At 28.7% G+C, this 21,093-nt stretch overlaps 1 protein-coding gene across 5 annotated transcripts in view; it reads left to right on the forward strand.

Moving 5' to 3' along the window:
* The first annotated feature begins 5,211 nt into the window (after positions 1–5,211).
* The window catches only part of LOC107438204 (uncharacterized), a 31,155-nt gene continuing 15,273 nt past the window's right edge, over positions 5,212–21,093 (forward strand). For 2 of the 5 annotated variants that reach the window (XR_015434730.1, XM_087166046.1), the window contains exons 1-5: positions 5,212–5,812; positions 10,392–13,595; positions 16,366–16,518; positions 18,665–18,749; positions 20,841–20,962. Coding sequence is in view for 4 of the 5 variants with exons in the window: in XM_087166046.1 (XP_087022172.1) it covers positions 5,780–5,812; positions 10,392–13,595; positions 16,366–16,518; positions 18,665–18,749; positions 20,841–20,962 (3,597 nt within the window). In the remaining variant the exon portion in view is untranslated. The remainder of the gene's footprint in view (positions 5,813–10,391; positions 13,596–16,365; positions 16,519–18,664; positions 18,750–20,840; positions 20,963–21,093) is intronic. The other 3 variants (XM_087166043.1, XM_087166044.1, XM_087166045.1) reach the window with 2 other exon arrangements.

Below are 21,093 nucleotides of genomic sequence, written 5' to 3' on the forward strand. Positions count from 1 at the left end.
CGGTGCGGAATTCTTAATAATCAACCATCGCTGGGATTCAACACGCGCCACCCAATTGGGAGGCGATGCGCCATCGTGACAAGCATTGCGCTATCGAATGATACTAGTTCATCGAAAATTTGTCAAGTAATAAAAAAAAAAGAAATTCGCCTTCGTGGAGGACCTTTTGATGGAACCCTTTGATTTGCGTTACATGGACAAGAAAACCACGACAACTTCTCGCGGTTAGCTGGACTGTGTGAGGAGACTCCATGATCCTTATACTACTGATGCTATTTTAGGTCAGCACTGTGGTCAGTGCAAGCCGGATGCGGAACTCTTATCGACCAGCTACAGCTGGGCTTCGAATTCGGTTTATTTCAAGCGAGCACTCTATCCCCTGAGCCACCACGACTTTTACAACAGTAAGCGTTCTCATTCCATATTTTACCGAGCCTACGGGATAAGATATTTGAAAATGTAACGTTAAACGCTCAGGGCCGCTACATCCTTAGACTCACTCTAAAGATCAGAAATAAATTATTATTAAACACAATATTTTTAAAGAATAAATATGACGTATTGACTTTGTATTTTGTCAGTACCCAAAACAAAATTTTTAATGTTTTTTCTGTGATATACCAAGAGGAATAAAATGGTTACTATCATACCTTCTTGATGGTACTATTTAGGACTAAATCATAATCCCATGTTAGGAATTGGAATAACTTTATGTTACAGAGAAGAGAATTAAACGTACGATCTACAATGAGGGATTTTTTTAAAAGTTATGGCATTTAACGCTTTGATGGAAATGGGACACATTTGTCCCTTTTATAGATTTTTTTTGAAGCTCTAATAACAAGCAAAAATATGTTTTGGTATTTTTTACTTATAAAAAAAAGTCTAATAGTTACTAAAAAAAATTTGCCAAATTATCAGAATTATACTGGTACTAAAAAAAATCTCCCCCAAAAAAGTAGTTTGAAATTTTTTTTTGCACATTTAAAAATTTATCGAAAATTTATTTTGCAACTTAAATACATTTCAATGATGAATAATTGTTTCTTTTAGATCTAAATAATTGCAAATTTTAAAAGTTATTGCTTGTGTTTAGAAGTGAGCTGTGTTTGAAAGATTTTATTTTTAACGTAGAAAAAGACAAAGATATTTCATGTTGTACTTCATAACCATAAATTATTAAAATGCTAAATATAATAATTTTTACTTATTTTAACCTACAAAATAATGTAAAAAGTATGAAAGATGTGTTTAATGAAAATTCAGCTACAAAGGATTATTTAGTTTTTATCTTTAATTATTATATACTAACTAGTGGGCTGCGCCCCCTTCTCGCTAACGCTCGCCAACCCCCGAAAATTGCTGCGCAATCTTATATGGTTTGATTCGCAAACCAAGCTCGCCTCGCTCGCGACTAACTTAGGTACATTGCGCACAAAGTTCTAAGAATTCAAAACAATCATTCAAATCCATATAACAACTTTTTTTTAAAAAAAAAAATTAAATCTTTTTAGTAAATACTAAGTCAATAAAATAAATTTGAATTCAAATAAATGACATGTAATTCCTTAAACCTATTAGAAATGTGCTATACTATAAAATCTTAAAGCGTAACAGCACGACTGAGACTCATTTTTCAACGAATAACTAATAATAATAAAACAAATAAATTCGTGATATGAATCAAAAATCGTCAAATAAATTCGTAATATATAAATTCGTGAAAAAAAGCGCTTTCGACAAAATACTAAAATAGAGATCTATCGACGAACACTACTCACTTCTGCCTAGCTTAATAGTATGAGATCGCCGCAGCTGATAGGGTGAATTTCGGAAGAAATCAAAATGCTCTCTCTGGTTATTTCAGTTTCCGTTTTTAAAAGTGCCATATGTTGAGCCATCTTAGCTAGATTTGGCATGTGACATTTTTAGCGACAATCATTGGTCGATTTTCTAACGTTGCCATTCGGGGAGTTGTAATGAGGCTTTTTTTTTGTCGTCGTGTAAGAGAAATATATATCTAGATTGTTTCCCTATGATTAGTTAGAAATGGATAGACAAATCTATCTAACAAGATTTTAATTAAAATATTTTATTTACTTTGGCAGCAGATGAAAAAAATTAAATAGACTAAACTATCGATAATACAGAATCTTCCGAACTCGGCCGACAAATTTAGAGTGGTAATAAAGTAATAAAAAGCATGAAGAGAAGGAAAACCTACCATAGGACATAGGGTCACAAACCACGTTGAAAAAGTATAAAATCGCAACAAAAAAAAAACGAACTAGTTTCGATGTACAGTTGGAAAAGAATTATAAAAGATATTACAAGCTTCATTGTTATATCTATTGTTGTCTAAGCTTCATTCAAGTTGTACGTAGTGGAACTCGTTGAAGTCACTGCCCAGTCTACAACAACGACCAAAAAACGATTCGAACATGCAAGATGGGCTTTTCATGTCTGCAAAAGCGGTGACGATCAATGGCATTTCTCACCACCTCATCGTGATTTGCGGTCTGATGTAATCAGTAATTCGGCAAATTGTCATCATCCTGATGCTCTTTGAATTAACCGGTCAAATTTTGGAACACCCATTATTTTAATGATTTCTAAAAGTTATATAGGACTATTAAAAATATTTAATGTTCTTAGTAGCACCGATATAGAGGGCCTACAGGCACTCTACACCGATAGTGCGACACGGTGACGGGCTACTTTTACCTTGCGGACAAAATAAATCTAACTTTATATTATTAAAAAGAAAATTTCAGTTCACAATTGAATTGAACTAAAAAGAACGATCTCTTCTGTTTCGAAATTTTGTAAAAATGGTATTCGACTTTGGGACAATTCTTAGTTTTAAGGTTCTCTTTGTTCTGTTGTAGTGTTTTCTATTTTTTTTCTCTCTTTTTTCAAAGATTGATGCGTTAAAAAGTTACGATATATGTATTTGTGATGTTTACAAACAACTAAAAAATTAAATGTATTGTGTATGCTTACAATTACTACCTCAATTTTTAATATTGTGACGTAGCTACGTCACAATATTAAAAATTGACAAGTTCATTACAAATGAAATGAAAATTTTTCATACTTCCATAATGTATTCCATACTTCCATTCCATAATGTTCCGTAATGTAATGTAACTTGTAGAAATATCATAAAAAAGATTATTAAACAAACTTTAGAGGATGTATTGGGGGACGGTCTTTAATGTCTCGGAACTTGTTCCTTCCAGCTTGGGTGTCTCATTTTTTTTACTATGTCTTTTATAAACTATTCTTCTTTTACTTGCTCCAATTTTATTGTTATTTACTTTTGTACTATTTAATTGGTTTTAATAGTAATGCTTTTAATTGTTTTACAATATTGTTCTCTTGTAATTTTTGCACGTTTATCTTTTAAATTGCTCTTTTAGATTATTCTTTTAATTGACACTTTTAATATATTGCTGTTTTAATGTTTAGCACCTTACATGATTTTAGCTGTTCTACGCCCGCCATGTTCATGGGCTGTTGCCATGTCTGATGTGTATTTTATGTAATTTATGTTTCTACTGTTCTCTGGATATATTTTATTTATTTTTTTTTTTGGATTTTAATAAACATTTACCCGTATGCCCTAAATAAGGGCGGGTCGGGGTAAATTCTTCCATACTTCCATAATGTAATTAAAAGAAGCAATTATCACTAAATTGAATTTAAAAATGAAAAACTAATGAAAAGAAAAATTAAATGAAAATATCATTTAATTTTTCTTTTTTTTAAAATTTTTTTTAATGTAGAAATACGTACAGGAAAGAGTGTTGTAGTTAGTTTATTTATTTGCATCACCCTGTGGATAAATTATGCATTCAGTTTACGTATTTGATACCTGTAACAGCAGGAACTGTTTGCTGTGTTCGTGACCATTTCAGGTTCTCTAGGCGTGTGGTAGAGAACATTTTTGATTCATTAATTTTTTCTTGACAATTTAATTAAAAAAAACAAACCAGTGTCAACAACAAACACACAACGCTATGCATCATCCACCATTAACATCACGTTGGCATACCCGCCAACTTTTTCGATTTTAATGAACAATATTTCTGAGAGAATAGAAAATTTCACTCTTTACTATTTCACTCTGAACTGGTCTTTACTGGTTTGAAAATATTAATTTGAAGTTAATTTCATTACCACAGTTTAAAGAATTAAAAAAAAAAAAACATAGGCAAGAGCCGTGAAATTATGCCTTATACGTATAAAGCCTGATAAAATTTTAAAAATTGCTGATAATTTTAATGCTTTTTAATTATCTATGAAAAACTTTTAGCAAAAATTGTAAAGATTAGTTGTAATGACTTATTTGGCCAATTTCCTTTACTATGCTTATTGTTCAAAGACAGGTAAATATATTTTGAGCAATTCCGTATAACTGGGTAAATTGCTAATTTGCAATATTTTTTCTTGGAAAGGCAATATTCATTTCACATTCACTAAGCTTCTAGAAAGCAAAATTAGTTAATTTCTTTTAATGATTGAAAATGAAAATTTCAATGTGAGAGCTGCTGCCAGAGCTGCTGAGTTGACATACCTTACTTTACTTTACACTTTCACTTAATGAAGTTAAAAAATCCAGCAAAAGTAATCCATCAGGGAACTCTCTTATATTTCAGCAGAACATGAGAATGAGTTGGCTGATTGCCTAAAATGTATGGCATGATGCAAAGATTTTTTGCAATTTAAAGTGTTAATCTTTCTTCTTGCTTTTAAATAAATAGTTTTATTAGCTGCTTAAACATATCTTTTTGGTTTATTTGTTTGATTTTGATGTCTTATTTGTTAATTACCATTATATAATTATTTTTAAACAGCCCCTTTACAATAAAAACTGGTGATCAGTAATTACCCCAGAAGTGATCAGGAATTACCCCAGAAATGATCAAGACCAGGGGTAATTCCTGATCACTAAAAATTTAAAATCTTTTAAATTCTAATTAGATTTTCAAACAAAAGAAGGAGGCATAGGACTCATCTTATATAGCCTCAAACTTCCAGTAAATATTTAAATTCTATCTTGAATAGTTTTTTCACAAAATAGATGTTTACATTTTTTGATCAAGAATTACCCCGGGTCACCCTAAATATTTTTTTACATAAATATTTTTCAAAACATTTTTATTCTAATTTTAACAATATTCTTATTTGCATCTTTTATTGTAAATAAATTGTTTTCCTTATAATACATCCCCATAAAAAATTCTGTTAATTGTGCTGCCATCTGTACATAGGATACAAACATCATTCGTAACAAAGAGAAAATAATGTTGTATTAAAAGTTCATCAATACAGAATTAAAAAGAAATGATTGGGACTTCGAAAAGAGGTACTGGCCATGGAATATATACTATTACAAAGAAATAGTAATAATTATCACATCGTGGGAGAATAATTTATATTCATTGGCTATTATTTTTTAGTAAACTCTAATAGTATCTTTTTGCTCACACATACAAATGAAACAAAATATTTCTCTTTCAATAATTATCTTGAAAATTGCTCAGGCAGGTTTTTCTTTTCCGAGTTTTGTTATCTTCTGTGTAATAGAAAAAATTAAATTCATAGACACCATATTGTATATAGTGATAAAATATTCTTATTCCATCCAAGAATGAAGATTCTGGGTAATAGTTACTGGCTGGAAAAAAAAATGGTTGAATTTCTTGCAAAGAAACAATTTCCAGGACATTCATGATGCCGAAAAAGATATTCCCACTTCAAGTTATGCTATTCCATGATGGAAATTCAATCCAAGGAGCCGATAGTAGTGCGCCAGGCCTAAGCCTTAATTTTTTAAACCATTTCCAGCTTTCCTCAACTGCTGAGGATTATTTAATTTTGTATGTTTTGGGCGATTTCACAGTATTGTGCATGTTGTGGAAATGACATTTACAAAGTTTGATTGCTCATAGTTAAATAAAAAATTTAGTTAGGTGACTTGTTTTTTGGCATTATAAAATCAGGAGATATGTCTCCTTTTAACCCAATGCATGTTTAAAAGTTAAAACTAATTTAAACGTCTTTAAAAAAGAAATTTGATGTGTTGTTACAACACATCAAATTTCTTTTTTAAAGAAGTTTTTGACGCATGATGGTTTTTACCAGTTTATACCATGGTTTTTACCGTCATGTCAAAAACCCATAGTTTTGGTAAAACTGTATTTTTATTTGAGTTTAACTGCTTATAATTTAAAATTAATTCATTTTTGGGCAATAAAATTAGAAAAAAAGTTAAAAAGATATTTAGAAACTGATTCTTGCATTTTCCCAACATGATTATATCAAAACATACTATTTGAAGTAAAATATTAGGATACTAAACAAAATTTTCAACATTTCCAAGCATCATTTTGTTTGGCATATTACATTACTGAAGAATGTCAAGTCATTCTTGACTTAGTTTGTTAGTAGTTACAAGTTTTGAAAGTTTTGTTTAGCTTATTTCTAAAATTTAAGAAATGCCAAATTTTAAATTCTTCTTTTTAGTTCTTGAATTTATTAATAGTTCCAAGTTTTTTTGGTTTGTTTATTTCTAACAATTAAGAAGTGCAAAATTTTGAATCCTTTGCAAATCAAGCTATAATGATAAAAGTAAGTATCACTATTTTCAATAAGTATATTACAATATTTCTATATGAATGTATATCCTTCTGTAAGAATGCATGTATATATACGTAGTTGCAAAATCAATAGCAATCATTTACATCATTCATTTTAAAGGGAAATTATGTGAAAATAATATATTGTCCTCTATATGCCATAAATTAAATAAAACAGTAGGTTTTTGACAGTTTTTACCAGTAAAAACATGGTTTTTACCACTGTCATGTCAAAAACTAGTTTTTGACGGCAAAAACCCAACCCTGTGTAGACATAACACGGAAAAATATAGTTTTTAGAAAGTCTTTCTGCATTCACCAATATCTCTGAATTTTATGAAATAAATTAAAACTTTTTTTTTTAGGTTGGATTTCAGTGTATATTTCTGTAAAAGAAATCCCAAAACTTTTGAAGTAATAAAATTAGTTTAATTGAAAATTACCAAATTAAAAGAAACGTGTGTGTTGCGGAAATGATGTTGCAGACACGACAAAAAGTTTCTCATTATAAATAATCTTCTTAGATGGTCATATATCATTAGAATATTACAGATTTCTTTTGTTAAATAAAGATAGTTTATTCATTTTTTTAAATTTTTAAACTTAGAGTTTATTATAAAATTAATTATTGCAAATAGTTTTATTTTAGATTCCAGGCAAGTGATGTGTGAAAAATTACATTACAATTAAAGCTAGACAATTACAATTAAAATTAAAGGAAGTTCAGAATTGTATGAATAAAACTGTGCAAAATGATCAGGTGAAGGATCATGTGACAAAGGGAATAACTATGAGTCAGTTATCATTATTTCAAATAGTGGTTTATCCAAATACTTAAACTTGCTTAGAGCTACGAACTTGAAGTGGTGTACAAGTGTCATATCTGTCTTGGTTGTTGAAATTATTTGGCAAGGTCAACCAATAGTCATTAAACAATACTGCTATCCACTGACTAAAAATGTTGCTAATGTTGAAGTTTGTTGTTTGGAATCTACAACAACCTTTGAAGGCAGTTTTGTAAATAATTCAGCTAGGTACATGATTTGACTTTACCACAATCAAGGTCAGAGACTGGACAGCCGTGGCATGCAAAAGAAAGGACTGGTGCAGTCTTCTTGAGAAAGCCAGGGTCCACCCAGGACTGTCAAGCTACTGATGATGAGGTACATGATTTAGGGACTAGAGAAAGGAGAATTCAGAGAAAATTGAGCTGAATTAAATGTTATAGGCGAGATGAAATGTAATAATCTTGTAGTATTTGGGATAGATTTGCAGAGACTATGACGTTCATTCAACATTGTTGCTTCACGTTCAACTTCGCTTACAAACATTATTTTTATATTTCTTTCTGAAATTTTACAAGCCAATTAAAAAAAAAAAAAAATTGCATCAACAACAACTTCTTCTTTACAATACAGCTCTCTAAACTACTTTTTGATGATGGCGCCTATTCCAACGACGGCGCCTTTCCTGTGAGCTGTTTCAAAGTCAGCATCAATGAGAAATTCTTCAGTGTGAAAAACTAAGTTTGCGAATATAAATCTATTTTTGAATTGACTGGCAGCTCCATCAGACCTTTACACGTCCCAAATCGGTAATTTTTTTTTTAACAGTGAAACCTTATTCATTCTGTTGCCATTGATAATATTTGACCTGTCTAAATTTTGCTTTGAGAATTTTGCATCTGTCTATGCAGTGGACATGTTTTTAACCAAAATTTACAAATACTTTCTTTTGCGATTGTTTCAGAATTTTTTTGGAAGATCAGGACAGAGGAGTTCCGATTCCTGAAAGAATCATTGCTAATTTTTCTTAGTATATGAACACACACTCCTTGGTCTTTCTTTCCAGATGGAAGGACGAAGCTTATGAAATTAAGTTTTCCCAATATTTAAATCAGAATTTTCTCAAAAGAAAAAAAAAAACAAATTCATATGCTTCTCTAATGCTCATCATTAAATAACGCTTTTGATGTCTTTCTCTTCTTTTAGGTGTTTTTATAGATAGCACTTCCTTCTTTCTTGGGCACATACGGCTAATATCCCTAATAAAAAATTGTTTTACTTTTATTTCAGTTTCCTCTGCTAATTTATTATTCCTGGTTTTTCAACTACTAGTTCCAAAATCTGTTCTTTAAATGTGTACCTGTTGCCTTTTCCTTTAAATGGCATTTTTAATTATCTGCTTTCTTTCTAATGAAGGCATTGTTGATATATCTGTTAAAACATAGTTTCTTCTGAGGAGATTTTGGCGAAGCATTATTAATTTTCATTAATAATTGATAGTAATTAATTTTCCCAAAGATTGTCTGCTGGTGTAGCCAGATATTTTCTTGCTTCATTTTTTTATCTTTTGCTTTCTTCTTTTTTCATTCTTTTGTGTTTCATTATTTTTTGTTCTTATGTGCTCCTTCTGTTCTTCAGTAAGAACCTTAGAATGTCTATATTCCTTTTTTTCTTTTCTTTTCTTGCTTTCTTCTGCTTTGATAGTTTCATATTTCACTGCTTCAGCTTTTAAAATCTGTATTCTCAGTGGAGATTTTTCTGCACTTGTTAATGGCCTGAGGAATTTTTATAGTTTTCCATACTTAGTTTAGAATTCTATAATCTGTTTCAAGTTTTATTAACTTGAATTGATTGTATAATAATGAAACAAATCAACAGGCAAATATTAAATCTTTTCAAAACTCTAAGAAAAATTTAATTTCGTAGAAAAATATCTGCAAATAAGCATGTGCATAACCTAAATAATTTTAAAAATGTTCTATTCTAAACAATGTTCTACTCTAATTAATCTTCTATTAATTGTTTTGTTGCTATTATTCTTAACATAATTTAGAACAAATACATTTGTTTGCCATAAATGCAATTGTTGTTTAAATTTAAAATACATATTTTTTTTTTAATAAATGGAAGAATCTAAAAATGTTTTGAAATGAAGTAATTTGTCAATGTAATTGGTCATTACAAAAATAAATTACAACAATGCAAATATTATAAGTTTTATGGTTTGTGATACAAATTTATTGAAAGAGTTTTTTAATGAAGCTCAGATCTGTATTAAAAATTAGATAAATTGTATTTTGCAACTTGTCATGTCTGTAACGTTGCAGACATGACCAATTTAAAAATTCTTTAAAAAATATTAAATAAAAAAATAATAATTTTTTAAAAATCGAAATAATTTAACACTCCGAATACTTGAAAGAAATCCAATTTTTTCGAAAATAGATCTTTTAATTGCTTTGTTTTAATACAATTTGAAAAAAAAAAATCATTAAAAAGTAAACATGTTCTCTTATAAGCACCACATATTTAAATACTAAACGTAAAAATGACGTTTTTTCAGTCAATAATTATGTAAATACAATATATTTCTTAAAATACCATGTTTAATTATAAATATTAAATGCTGCAATTGCAAATTTTTTTTCTTCTTCTCTTTGTCATGTCCGCAACTTTTAAACTCAATTTTTTACATTTTATGCAATTTAAAGAAAGAGTACAGCACTTTTTTTTAAAAAAAAAACTAATTGAATATTCATAAAATACATTTATTGACCTTTAATTTGGTATGTAGTTTATTAGATTTAAAGAAAAAAAAATTTTAAGCATGCAGGCTTCACCCTGTTTTATTAATATAAAAAGACTTCTTTTTGATATTTAACTACATAAATACATATCATACTGTACATAATGTTTTAAAAAAATGTTTGTTTCTAAAATTATTAAAAATTTTTTTTTTTAGGATTCACCTTGCCAAACTAGTTCTCAAATCAAAAGTATAGTTAACTTATTAGATGATAATAGAAATGTTAAAGACTCTACTTTAGAATTCTCTTCTGAAAATGAGAATATTAATTTTCAAGCTGTTAAACTTGCATTGGAAACTGATATTATAACTTCTTCTAAGGATTTGCATTGCTATAATTCAAAGAAAAATAATTTGTCTGGCCAATCTTTTTTGAATGATAATTCATCTGATGCAAAAGTGAAAGAGTTTGGTTCAAATGAAGTAACTGATAAATATATCAAATCAAAACTGATAGACACCAAAGATTCAAGTACACATGTAAAGGAAGTTATAAATCTAGAATCAAGTGATGATGAGGAATTGTACTACCCAAATAAACTAGATGAAAAAGGTATTGATTCGAATGTAGTGGACACGAAAATTTTTATTGATCATGGAGATGTAAAACAAATTGTTGGTATAAATCTACAATCAGTTGATGATGAGGATCAGTTTCTGTATGGGTATTCTGATCCTCCTTTAAATGAGGTAAAAACACGGATTAATGAAAATAAGACTGAGATTTTTTTAAAGTCAAATTGGAGTGACGATGATGAATTTGACCAACAGGAGAATGAAGGTTTTGTTAATAAATTAGAGTTGAAGGTTAGTGACAATGTAGATACTAATATTGTGGATCATCCTCTGTTGCAAAAAAATAAGTCTTCTTTATCAAGTTTGTCATTAACACCTGATGCTAAGACAGCAGTCAATAAGTTTATAAATGGAAGGGCAGACGATTGTATTTTTTCAAAGCAAGTTAAAATAAATGCAGAAAGAAAAGCTAATCTAACTTCAAGCAGTGCAATATGGAGTGATGATGATGAGTATGAGATTGAGTTTTCTAAGAACAAACTATGTTGTGATAATAGTAAATTGAATGAAAAATCATCTTCATTGAAAGTCAATGAAAACAAAATAGCTAAAGGTATTTTAAAAAAAATAGTGGGGCAAAGTGAGGAACCATCCTTATTATCAAATAATATTAAAGAAGCTAATAATGAATTGGTAAATAACAGTAAGGTAGCTTCTGAAAAAGATGAAGCAATGTGTAGAAATGAAAATGATTTAAGTGATGAAAAATTAAAAATTCCAATTCAGTCAGATCCATTTATCAAAGTGAAAAGTAAATGGGAGAACAGTGAGGAAGAAAATGAAACTGAATGTAATACTTTATTACTCAATGCAATATCTTCAAAGACAAAGCAAATTAATCAACCGAGCAAATTAAGTAAGTTAAGCTCTAGTAAAAATTTACCTGAAAGCGGACAAAATAATTCATCCTCAGTAATATCTTTCAATCCTGTAATGATTGATGATGATTTTGAAAAAAATCCTTCAAAAAACTCTGCCACTGAAAGTTCAAAGAAAAATCACAAATATTCAGTTAAAGATTGTGATAAAAAAAAGATTCTGAAAAATAAAAATAGTTCGAAAGCATATGATCATCAAAGACGATTGGATCATGATTCTAATTCAAAAAGTAATTTGCCTTCTGGCAATCACGTTTCAAATTCTGGGTCTTACAAACAAAAACAAATTATAGAATATTCTCAGACTCAATCTTATTGGGATGAGCAAGACTTTTATTCTATCAGGAAAAAATATACTAATTATTCTAGAGGTAAAACTTCTACATCAAGCTCACATGATAGACATTGTTATTCACCTTTTAGAAGAAAGGGTGGTAGGCCTAGCATTTCTCCTCCTAGACATAGAAGTTATAGGCAAAGCATTTCACCTCCTAAACATAGAAGTTATAGGCAAAGCATTTCACCTCCTAGACAAAGAAGTTACAGGCATAGCCGTTCTCCAATAAGAAGGTATAGTAGATGTCGATCTAGAAGTCCAAAATATTACAGAAGTTCTTATAGTTCTAAATATTCTGCAGAGGGATCCCCTCACAATTTTTCATATAATAGAAAAAGACACTCATTTAGGAGCAGTGATAGTGAAAGTCTTTCTGATTTCTCTTTTTCAAGCTCAGGCAGTTATGGTCAGCAATCAAGAAATAGGCCCTTTTCTAGAGCAAAAAACCGAACTATAAGAAAAAAATCTATAATACCTAAGAAAAATAAAGTGAAGAGTTCATCAAGTTTAAATAAAAAATTAAAGCAATTTGCAGGGCCAATTGAAGTACTAGATTCTTCACAAGCCAAAGTTCATGATATTGCTCAGAGTTCAAACTTAATTAATTGCAAACTAATGCAAGATGTAAAAGAAGTTGAATTGCTTAAAAAGCAAAGAACTGGCAAGCAAAATATCGATAAGGAAAATTCTGGTTCTGTATTATCGAGTAAAGTTTTACCTCCAGAACAAGTATTACCAACAGTTCCCTCTTCGTTTCCAGATTCTCAAACACTTCATAAATCTTATTCTAAGCAGCCACCTGACTCTTATTATAACATTCCTTGTTGTGAAGATGCTCCTTCACAGACATCTCCCAAAAATTTAGAACCACGTAATTGTTCAGAATACCATAGTTTTTCTCCAATTGATAATGCAGTGTTTCCAACAGCAGAAAATAAACATTCAACTTGCAGAAAAGTTTATTTAAAATCTACTCCAAAGAACAATTTAGTTCAAATTTCCACAAAAATCCCTAAAAAAGATAAGAACTGTAAAAAAACTTGTAAAATAGCTGAACCTGTGAGTCAAATTATTGAAGAAACCAAACTTTTGCCTGATTTGACTAATGCTGCATGCCTTAGAGATAGCAAAGCAACTGATCAAATCATTCCTTCATCCATAAAATCAAATTTCACTTATCCGTCAATTTCTATATCTAAATTAAAAGAGTCTGCTGTAATTTATGACAAAGACCATACTGATCAAAAATATAATGCAGATGTTGATTTTTATAAGAAAAACTTTAAAGGCTCTGTTTTTGATGAGAAAATTTTAAAAAAGGCACTAAGTAGTATAATTATGAATATGGCTGAAACTCGTAATTTTATGAAACAGATAGAAAATAAAAAAAATACTTCTAAAAGTGATAAGAATGTATTAAGTTCATGCAAAAAATTTATTGTTCATGCTGAAAAACAAAGAAATATTCTCCTTGGAAAAATTGAACAAAAGTGTGAAGATTTAGAAACTTTACAGAATATGTTTAAAAAAGAGGACCTTAAAGCATTGGGAAAAGAAATTGAAACTAAGGTAACTAAAAAAGGAACAATTTTATACTATGTAAAAAATAATTGTCTAATTTAAGTTATATAATTTTTATAATCGGCTTGTTTTAATTGCAGCATATTAAACAAAAATTTTATAAATCTTAGCCGTTCCCTTTTATGACTTGTTCAGAAGCATGCGAAGAAACACTTAATACCTAATAATGAAGCGGCACAAGACAACATTTCCTGGCATGGGTTCCTATACAGTTTTAATCCTGGTGGTGTGCCCCAACTCTCTTAGAAATTAGTCGCAGTATTTATACGATCCACTGTTATATGTAACATTTTCACAAAAGGTAGACTGAAAATATCATTAAAAAAAAAAAAAACTAAGGTGGTAAGAAAAGCATTGTAGATTTAAAATCATCAATGTGAAAACATCCAAGATTCACTAAAAAAAATATTCTGCAGCCGAAAACTAAGCAAAAAAAAGTTGTCCGACAGTGTAATCTGTTTGAGACTATTTTAAAAAATATAACAGTAAAAATTTTTAATACATGCCACAAATCTATAAATTTAAAGAGTAGAAAATCATATGTGTTGGATTTAATAATGTTACCCATGTAAAATATGGATCCCACTCTATTGCAAAAAGTTCCCTGCACCTGACAGCAAACATGGTGGCACCTACTTTACACCAAAGTAGTGTATCACTAAGTGTTCCACTGTACTAAAACCAAAGATAGTTCTTAGTGAAGGGAAACACTACTTGGTGTAAAGTAGTCACCACCACTCTTGTTATTCAGTAATACTAAAATTTATAATTACAGTAAGATATGTTACACATAAAAATTGTTGCTTTTATGATACAATGTTAAGCAGGAATCATAAATGTAGGATGCATATTATATGAAATTTCTTAAAATAAAATTAGGATTTTAATCTAACATATACACAGCACAAACAAAATATTAATATGAATTCAAATTACCCAAGTATATTGAAGTTCAATATTATTTTGTAAAATTAACAGATTTATGTAAAGCTTACGGGAACATAATTATCTTTATTATACTACTAAAAACATACAAGCATTTGATAAGAGTTTTTATGAGTAGTTTGTCAATTCAATCTGACAATAAAAATTCACCAGAACACTTAATCTAAACAAACCACTATCTTGCCCGTCATATTGCCTCTATCTTGCAATTGCACAATTAATCTGCTAATCGTCCAAAAGCATTTATTATATGCTTAAAACATGGCCTGCCATAATTTTTCTTAAGAATTTAGTTAAATAGTTCAAACATACATTAATTATTTGCTAAATTAAGGAATTCCAAATAAAAAGATCTTAAGCTTTATCAATTATTGGTGTTAAAATTAAACATCACCTTTTGAAGTGTATACAAATGCTGGTTTCAGTACTTGTTTTTGATTTTATAAATTTTCATACATGATTTTTCACCGATCGTTTAATTCAACTGACTTAACTACTCGTTGCTACTTAATTAAAAATATGGAGTAGACTTATACAACTGGATATATGGTAGGACTTTTTTTATGTTAGCTGTCGGCTACCAAATGCAATTATCTTAAAAATAATTAAAACATTTTAATTTTACAGCTAACAACTTTTTCACTAAAGTAATCTAGTGTATCACTGTATATAACAGGAAGGTTTCCCACCCTGAAGCAAATGCTTTGTATAAAATAACTTGTAATATTTTTTTCATTTGTATTTTTTTTAATATTTTGAAATTAATAATTTTGTAAAATTAGGTATACAGATTTGCGGAAATCCCAATGTTATTATTCTCAATATTAAATAAATTTTCATTATATCATCATTGCTCTTCAGTTACCAGATTATCGTGATCTTATCATTTAAGTAATGCTTCTAGTTTTCATGTTTTTAAATCAACCACTTACTCAGGATGTGAAAGCTCAATTTGACAAAAAATCCACACTAATTGACAAAATGCTCCACTGTTTCATTTAAAATATATGTTTATCTTAGAAAAAATGAGAGCAATAAAAAATAAATAAATTGCATGCAAGATCCAAATATCTGAAACAACAGAAAGCTGTAATCTTTCTCTAATGACTGTTTCTCACAATCCATTGATCAAATGGATTGTGAGTAAAGGTCATCAGTTCATTCTATCTCATTATTTGTTTTCAGGGGTCTGTCTAGGTTTTTCTGACAGGTACCTATTTTGTGAAAATTTAGACGTAATTTGTGAAAAATAAAAAATTATATTAAAAAATCAACACAAAAATATGGATTTATCGTTTCTTAAGGGATACAAAAATGAAATTTTAAGAAAAAGTATTTTGTGAAACTACCGTTTTTCCTAAAATTGAATTTGTGAAACTACCGTTTTTCTTAAAGTTGAATTTGTGAAGGTACCGCTAAACGGTAGTAAATTCGGCCTGGACAGACCCCTGGTTTTATACTTTACTGTTCATAACTTTGTTAGATAAGCATTTTCTTATAATTTTTACAATGCATTTGATGGTTTTCATTTCCTCATCATTTAATACTATTAATTTCTTTAATTACATTATACATTGATAGCAAGTCATATTTAGTTAAATTATGTATAATGAATTGTTCATTGCTATTTTGTTGCAATTTTTATTCACATGCTTTAGTATTGTGATTGGAATAAAAAATTTTCAGAGAACTTATTACACCACAAAGATGGTTGTGTATTTTAGTTTAAAATTGCATATAATGTGGAATTTATATATATAAAAATTTAGAAAAAATATAATTTTTGATTTAAGTGCAGACATTTTCTGTTTAGATAGGCGAAAGCAGTTTCATACCTCGTAGAACACCAACTCCGATAAAATTTGCAGCATATGACGCCCAACATCACTGGTGTGATTTTTGTTGCAAAGAGTTTATCACTGTGGGCGAAATATTAACTCATTTTTACAGTTCTGAGCATCTAAAAGTAATTGTTTGTGCTTTATTCTCTCTTTTCATGTCTTCCTTGATCTAATTCTAAGTTTAAAACTTCTAACATTGTATGTAGTCCAGTCAAATTATAATGAATTGTTACAAAAATAAGTTGTTGCTGGATAAGTTTAGTACAGTGATGAAAATCAGTTTTCCAATTCCTCCTAGTATTGTGTGAGCTAGTCAGAATAGGAAAACTTCACTGAACCAGCGCAGACATGTCCTGAAACTAGAAGTACCCTAATTTTTGTAATCATTCAAAATTTTTGTGAAAATTTGATTTTAATTTGTATTGCAATGAGACAAATTATTTTTGATTTTATAAATTTCTAAAAATTTAAATGTTTTTGTAACTTAATTCTTTTATTTGAATCATATTCCTTAGAAAAAAATGGATTAAATTATTCTTTTTATTTACTATGTGCTATAAAGGTGTAGTAAAGCACATACATGAGGAAACGCTGTATCCTCAACCCTAACTAGTTTTTTGACTTAATCCCATTAGTTATCTTTGTACTTTTTTTACATTTATGAAATGAAATTTTTTTTAATCATGATTGTTATTAAGTATAATAATGCGAAGATCATTAATATCGTTACTATCAACATTTTTAAAACTCTAAATTACATTAAAAATTAAAACTTTAACTTACTGATGCACGTTAATGCTGAATGAGTGACGACAACACAATAAAAAAGATACTGCTTTTTAGACCCACTGGAAAAAGAAAGCAGGGAAGGCCGCGGTTGAGATGGGCTGACTCAGTGGAGTCTGATTTTCTCGCAATTAATGAAAAAAATTGGAGATCAAAGATAAATCGGAAGTCGTCATTGAGAAATCTTCAGAGGAAGGCATTGGCTCACATTAGGCTGTCTGGCCAACTATGATGATGATGATGATGCACGTTAAATCTGTTGAGTCACAAAGTTCTCCATGTTCCCATAACAAATCGTACCTCTGGGGGTACTAATCCAGGAGTTTCCTTGTCATCTAGATTGGTTCATAATTACAAGGCTACGGAGTTGTACATTAGTAGTCGTAAACCCCAAAACTGGGTCGGCTGTTCAACGACGGATATAAGATATAATATAAAACATAGCAAAAGGTAAGTTCAAGTATGCCATAAAGTTTCAAATGCTGAAAATTGTTTCAAAATATCAAAATGCAGACAAATTATGGACAAGTTATGCAATCGAGAAGTAATTGCTTAAAGTTTTTCAAAAGTTTAAATTTAATAAAAGTATGCTCGTCTTTAACACAGCTATTAATAAAATGTTTTTCTTAAGCTGCAGGCTGTTTTCAGCAGTGATTTTTTTTAATTTTCCAGATTTTACTAGGAGTTTGTGTTGTTTTATTGCTTATAACACAAAGCAGCAATTCCGTTAACTAGTTATCAAGCATGAAGTACGTCAAATATTGTTGAGATACAGAATAAAAAGTTATGGCATGTCTTCTGGGACGTGTGATTCTCCATTTAAAAATTAAAAAAAGGATTTGAGTTAGCAAAATTAAGTAAAATTTTAAAAATAAAAAATAAGTATAAAAAGCTGCATCTGTTACTAAAAAAAATATAAGCAAAGAAAGATAAATACTAAAGCTATAAACCGATAATGCAAGAATAAATTAAAAATAATTATGGGGATTTCAGTTCAGAATGCTATCACTGAAGAATTTTAAGTAATAATGTCACTGGAGAATATGATTGTAAGATATATTTGTTTTCAATAGTAAAAGATTTCTTTTAGTAAGAAAGGTGTCTGAAATAGGAATGTCCCTGGTCCTAAGGACCTGTAGTTTTCTAAGTATTGCGGAACCACTGATAAAGAATTTCCAATTTCATTTCAAAAGCATTCCATTCAGAAAATTAAAATTGTTAAATGCCAGATGTCATACATAATGTTCTAAATTTCAGAATAGTGAAAATGTTTTGGAGGTCACAGTGAAATTTCGAAAATTGTTTTAGAATGGGAAGACTTATTGGCTATTAAATTTAAACATGGATTATAATCTAATTTTAATTTGTTTTCATTCCATGTTTTAATTCATAGTTTTCTTTTAATTTTAAATAAATTTTTTATGTTTCATTATGAAGTTTAAAAATGCAACCTTTTACTGAAATGTTTCATTGTATTTTTTGAAGAGAGTTGATCCATGTCATCCTATTAATTTCAAAGAGCCAATCAAAGAAGTGATTGAAAGTGATTATGTTCTTAAGCCCATTAAAGGTAATTTAATTTCTTTTTATAATTTTTCAATGGGAGTTGTGAAGACAAATTCATTTTAACTGATTCATTACATACTGTCCTGTTAATTGAATACTTGTTCAATTTTTGTGAAAATATGTCATATTCTTTTCCATGTTATTAGTATAGTTCCATACCATGTTATTAGTTTTCCGTACCATGTTATTAGTTTTCCATGTTATTAGTTCTTTCCTTATGATAATATGCCTTCCTTACCTAAACAATAGTGTTTTTTTTTAATTAAAAATAACTTAATTTACAGAAGTTATAAAATGTTTTCTGGAGTTTTTAGAGTGATACTGAATTTATTAATATTTGTAAAAGTAATTGACTGTAACTGTTCATTCAGCTCCTTTTTAGTATATTTAATATGCTAAACCGTTTCAATTAAAATGTTAAATGTTAAGTTTTTCAATATTTTAAGTTATCTTATCAACTATAGTTACAATCAGTTTTAAAAGTATGGAATAGATTTTCTTCTTGATGAGAATTTCACGTTTTAAAAATTTAGTCGTGGTAATTTTTCAAAGATTTAGCAGCAGATAAAAGGAAGCTCTTTGCATGTCATATTTAAAATCATGCATTCCTATTTATAGCAAAAAAGAGAAATGAAGAAATCATGGAATCCCAAGAATAAATGAAAAAAAAGAAGAAAAAAAAACGGCAGAGGTTTCAACTATTAAGATTTATATATAATTATTTCGATTTCTCTATAAAGGTTACAGTCTTACTAATAATAAACTTAATATGCTAATAAAAATTGTGACTTTAGAGACTTTTCATTATATAAAATCTATTTAAAATACATTTACCTTTAACGACTAAGAGTTATTATGTTTTGTTGTGTGTAGCTAATGTATAATAATTTTTAATTTTTTCCCACTTCTTAAACATTTTTAAAATCAGAAATGATTTGATAGAAATTAGAAATAAAAGTAACAAGAACAATGAACACTATCTCGTCTTTTTCTCTTCCCCTTAGCTATTTTTAAAAAGACCATGATGACTGGTTTAAAATTGAACCGGAAACTAAATTAATGATTTCAGTTAATCAATTTATATTTTTATGAGGAAATGTAAAATTTCAGATATTATTTTATTTGGTACTTTCCACTAAGCGTCACTCTTTTTATTTATCAGTAAAATTCATGCACAATTTTGTTAATATTTATACCTATATAGAATTAAGTAATATATATACACCTTAAAATTGTGTTAATTTAAATTTCATTAACACTAGCGTCTATTAAATATATTTGTGTTATTTTATTTTGAAATGCTGATAGCGGTCTTACTAATAATAAATTTAATATGCTATTTAAAATCGTGACTTTTGAGAATTTTCATAATAATCTATTTAAAATAGATTTACCTTTAACGGCTAAGAGTTATAAAGTTTTGTTGTTTGATATTAATGTGTAATAATTTTTAATTTTTTCTACTTAAACAATTTTAAAAGCAAAAATGATTTGATTTTGATAGAAATAAGAAATAAAAGTAACTAGAACAATGAACACTATCTCGTCTTTTTCTCTTCCCCTTAGCTATTTTTAAAAAGACCATGAGGACTGGTTTAAAATTGAACCAAAAACTAAATTAATGATTTCAGTTAATAAATTTATAATTTTATGAGGAAATGTAAAATTTCAGATATTATTTAATTTGGTACTTCCCACTAAGTGTAACTCTTTTTATTCATTAGTGAAATTCATGCACAATTTTGTTAATATTTAGACCTATGTAGAATCAAGTAATATATCTAGACCTTAAAATTGTGTTAATTTAAATTTCATGAACACTAGCTTCTTTTAATTATATTTCTGTTATTTTATTTTGAAATGCTGATAGCAAGTTCGGAAAGTACTCAAGTCTGTAACTTCTATTAAATCCAATGTTACTAGAATTATTCATGATGTTCTTACAGATCAAGTAGTTATTTATTAGTTTAATGTTTCGATATTTGAGACAAAATATCTGATTTGAAAAACTTGTGATTAATTTAACATAGACTTATAAAAACTTGGAAGGCATCTTTCCTTTCCTCCTTTAATCTGTTTCATTTTTATTTCTTAGGAGTAGAATTTGTCAAACCACATCATTCATTTTATTGCACTCTGTGTAATGAATCATTGTTGAGTAAAAGCCATGCTCATCAGCATTTAAAAGGACACACTCATACTTTCAATTACTATATGGTAAGAAAAATCTATATATATATGAAACACAATATATGCTTGTGTGTGTATTCCTCATAGAAATCCACATTCCTGACAGTAAGGACAATAAATATTAAAATGGAAGGTAAAATATGTTTCGATAAAATATT

The sequence above is a fragment of the Parasteatoda tepidariorum genome, chromosome 6 (assembly GCF_982258835.1).
Source record: "Parasteatoda tepidariorum strain Cologne lab strain chromosome 6, Ptep-v5.0, whole genome shotgun sequence".
Taxonomy (NCBI): Eukaryota; Metazoa; Arthropoda; class Arachnida; order Araneae; family Theridiidae; genus Parasteatoda; species Parasteatoda tepidariorum.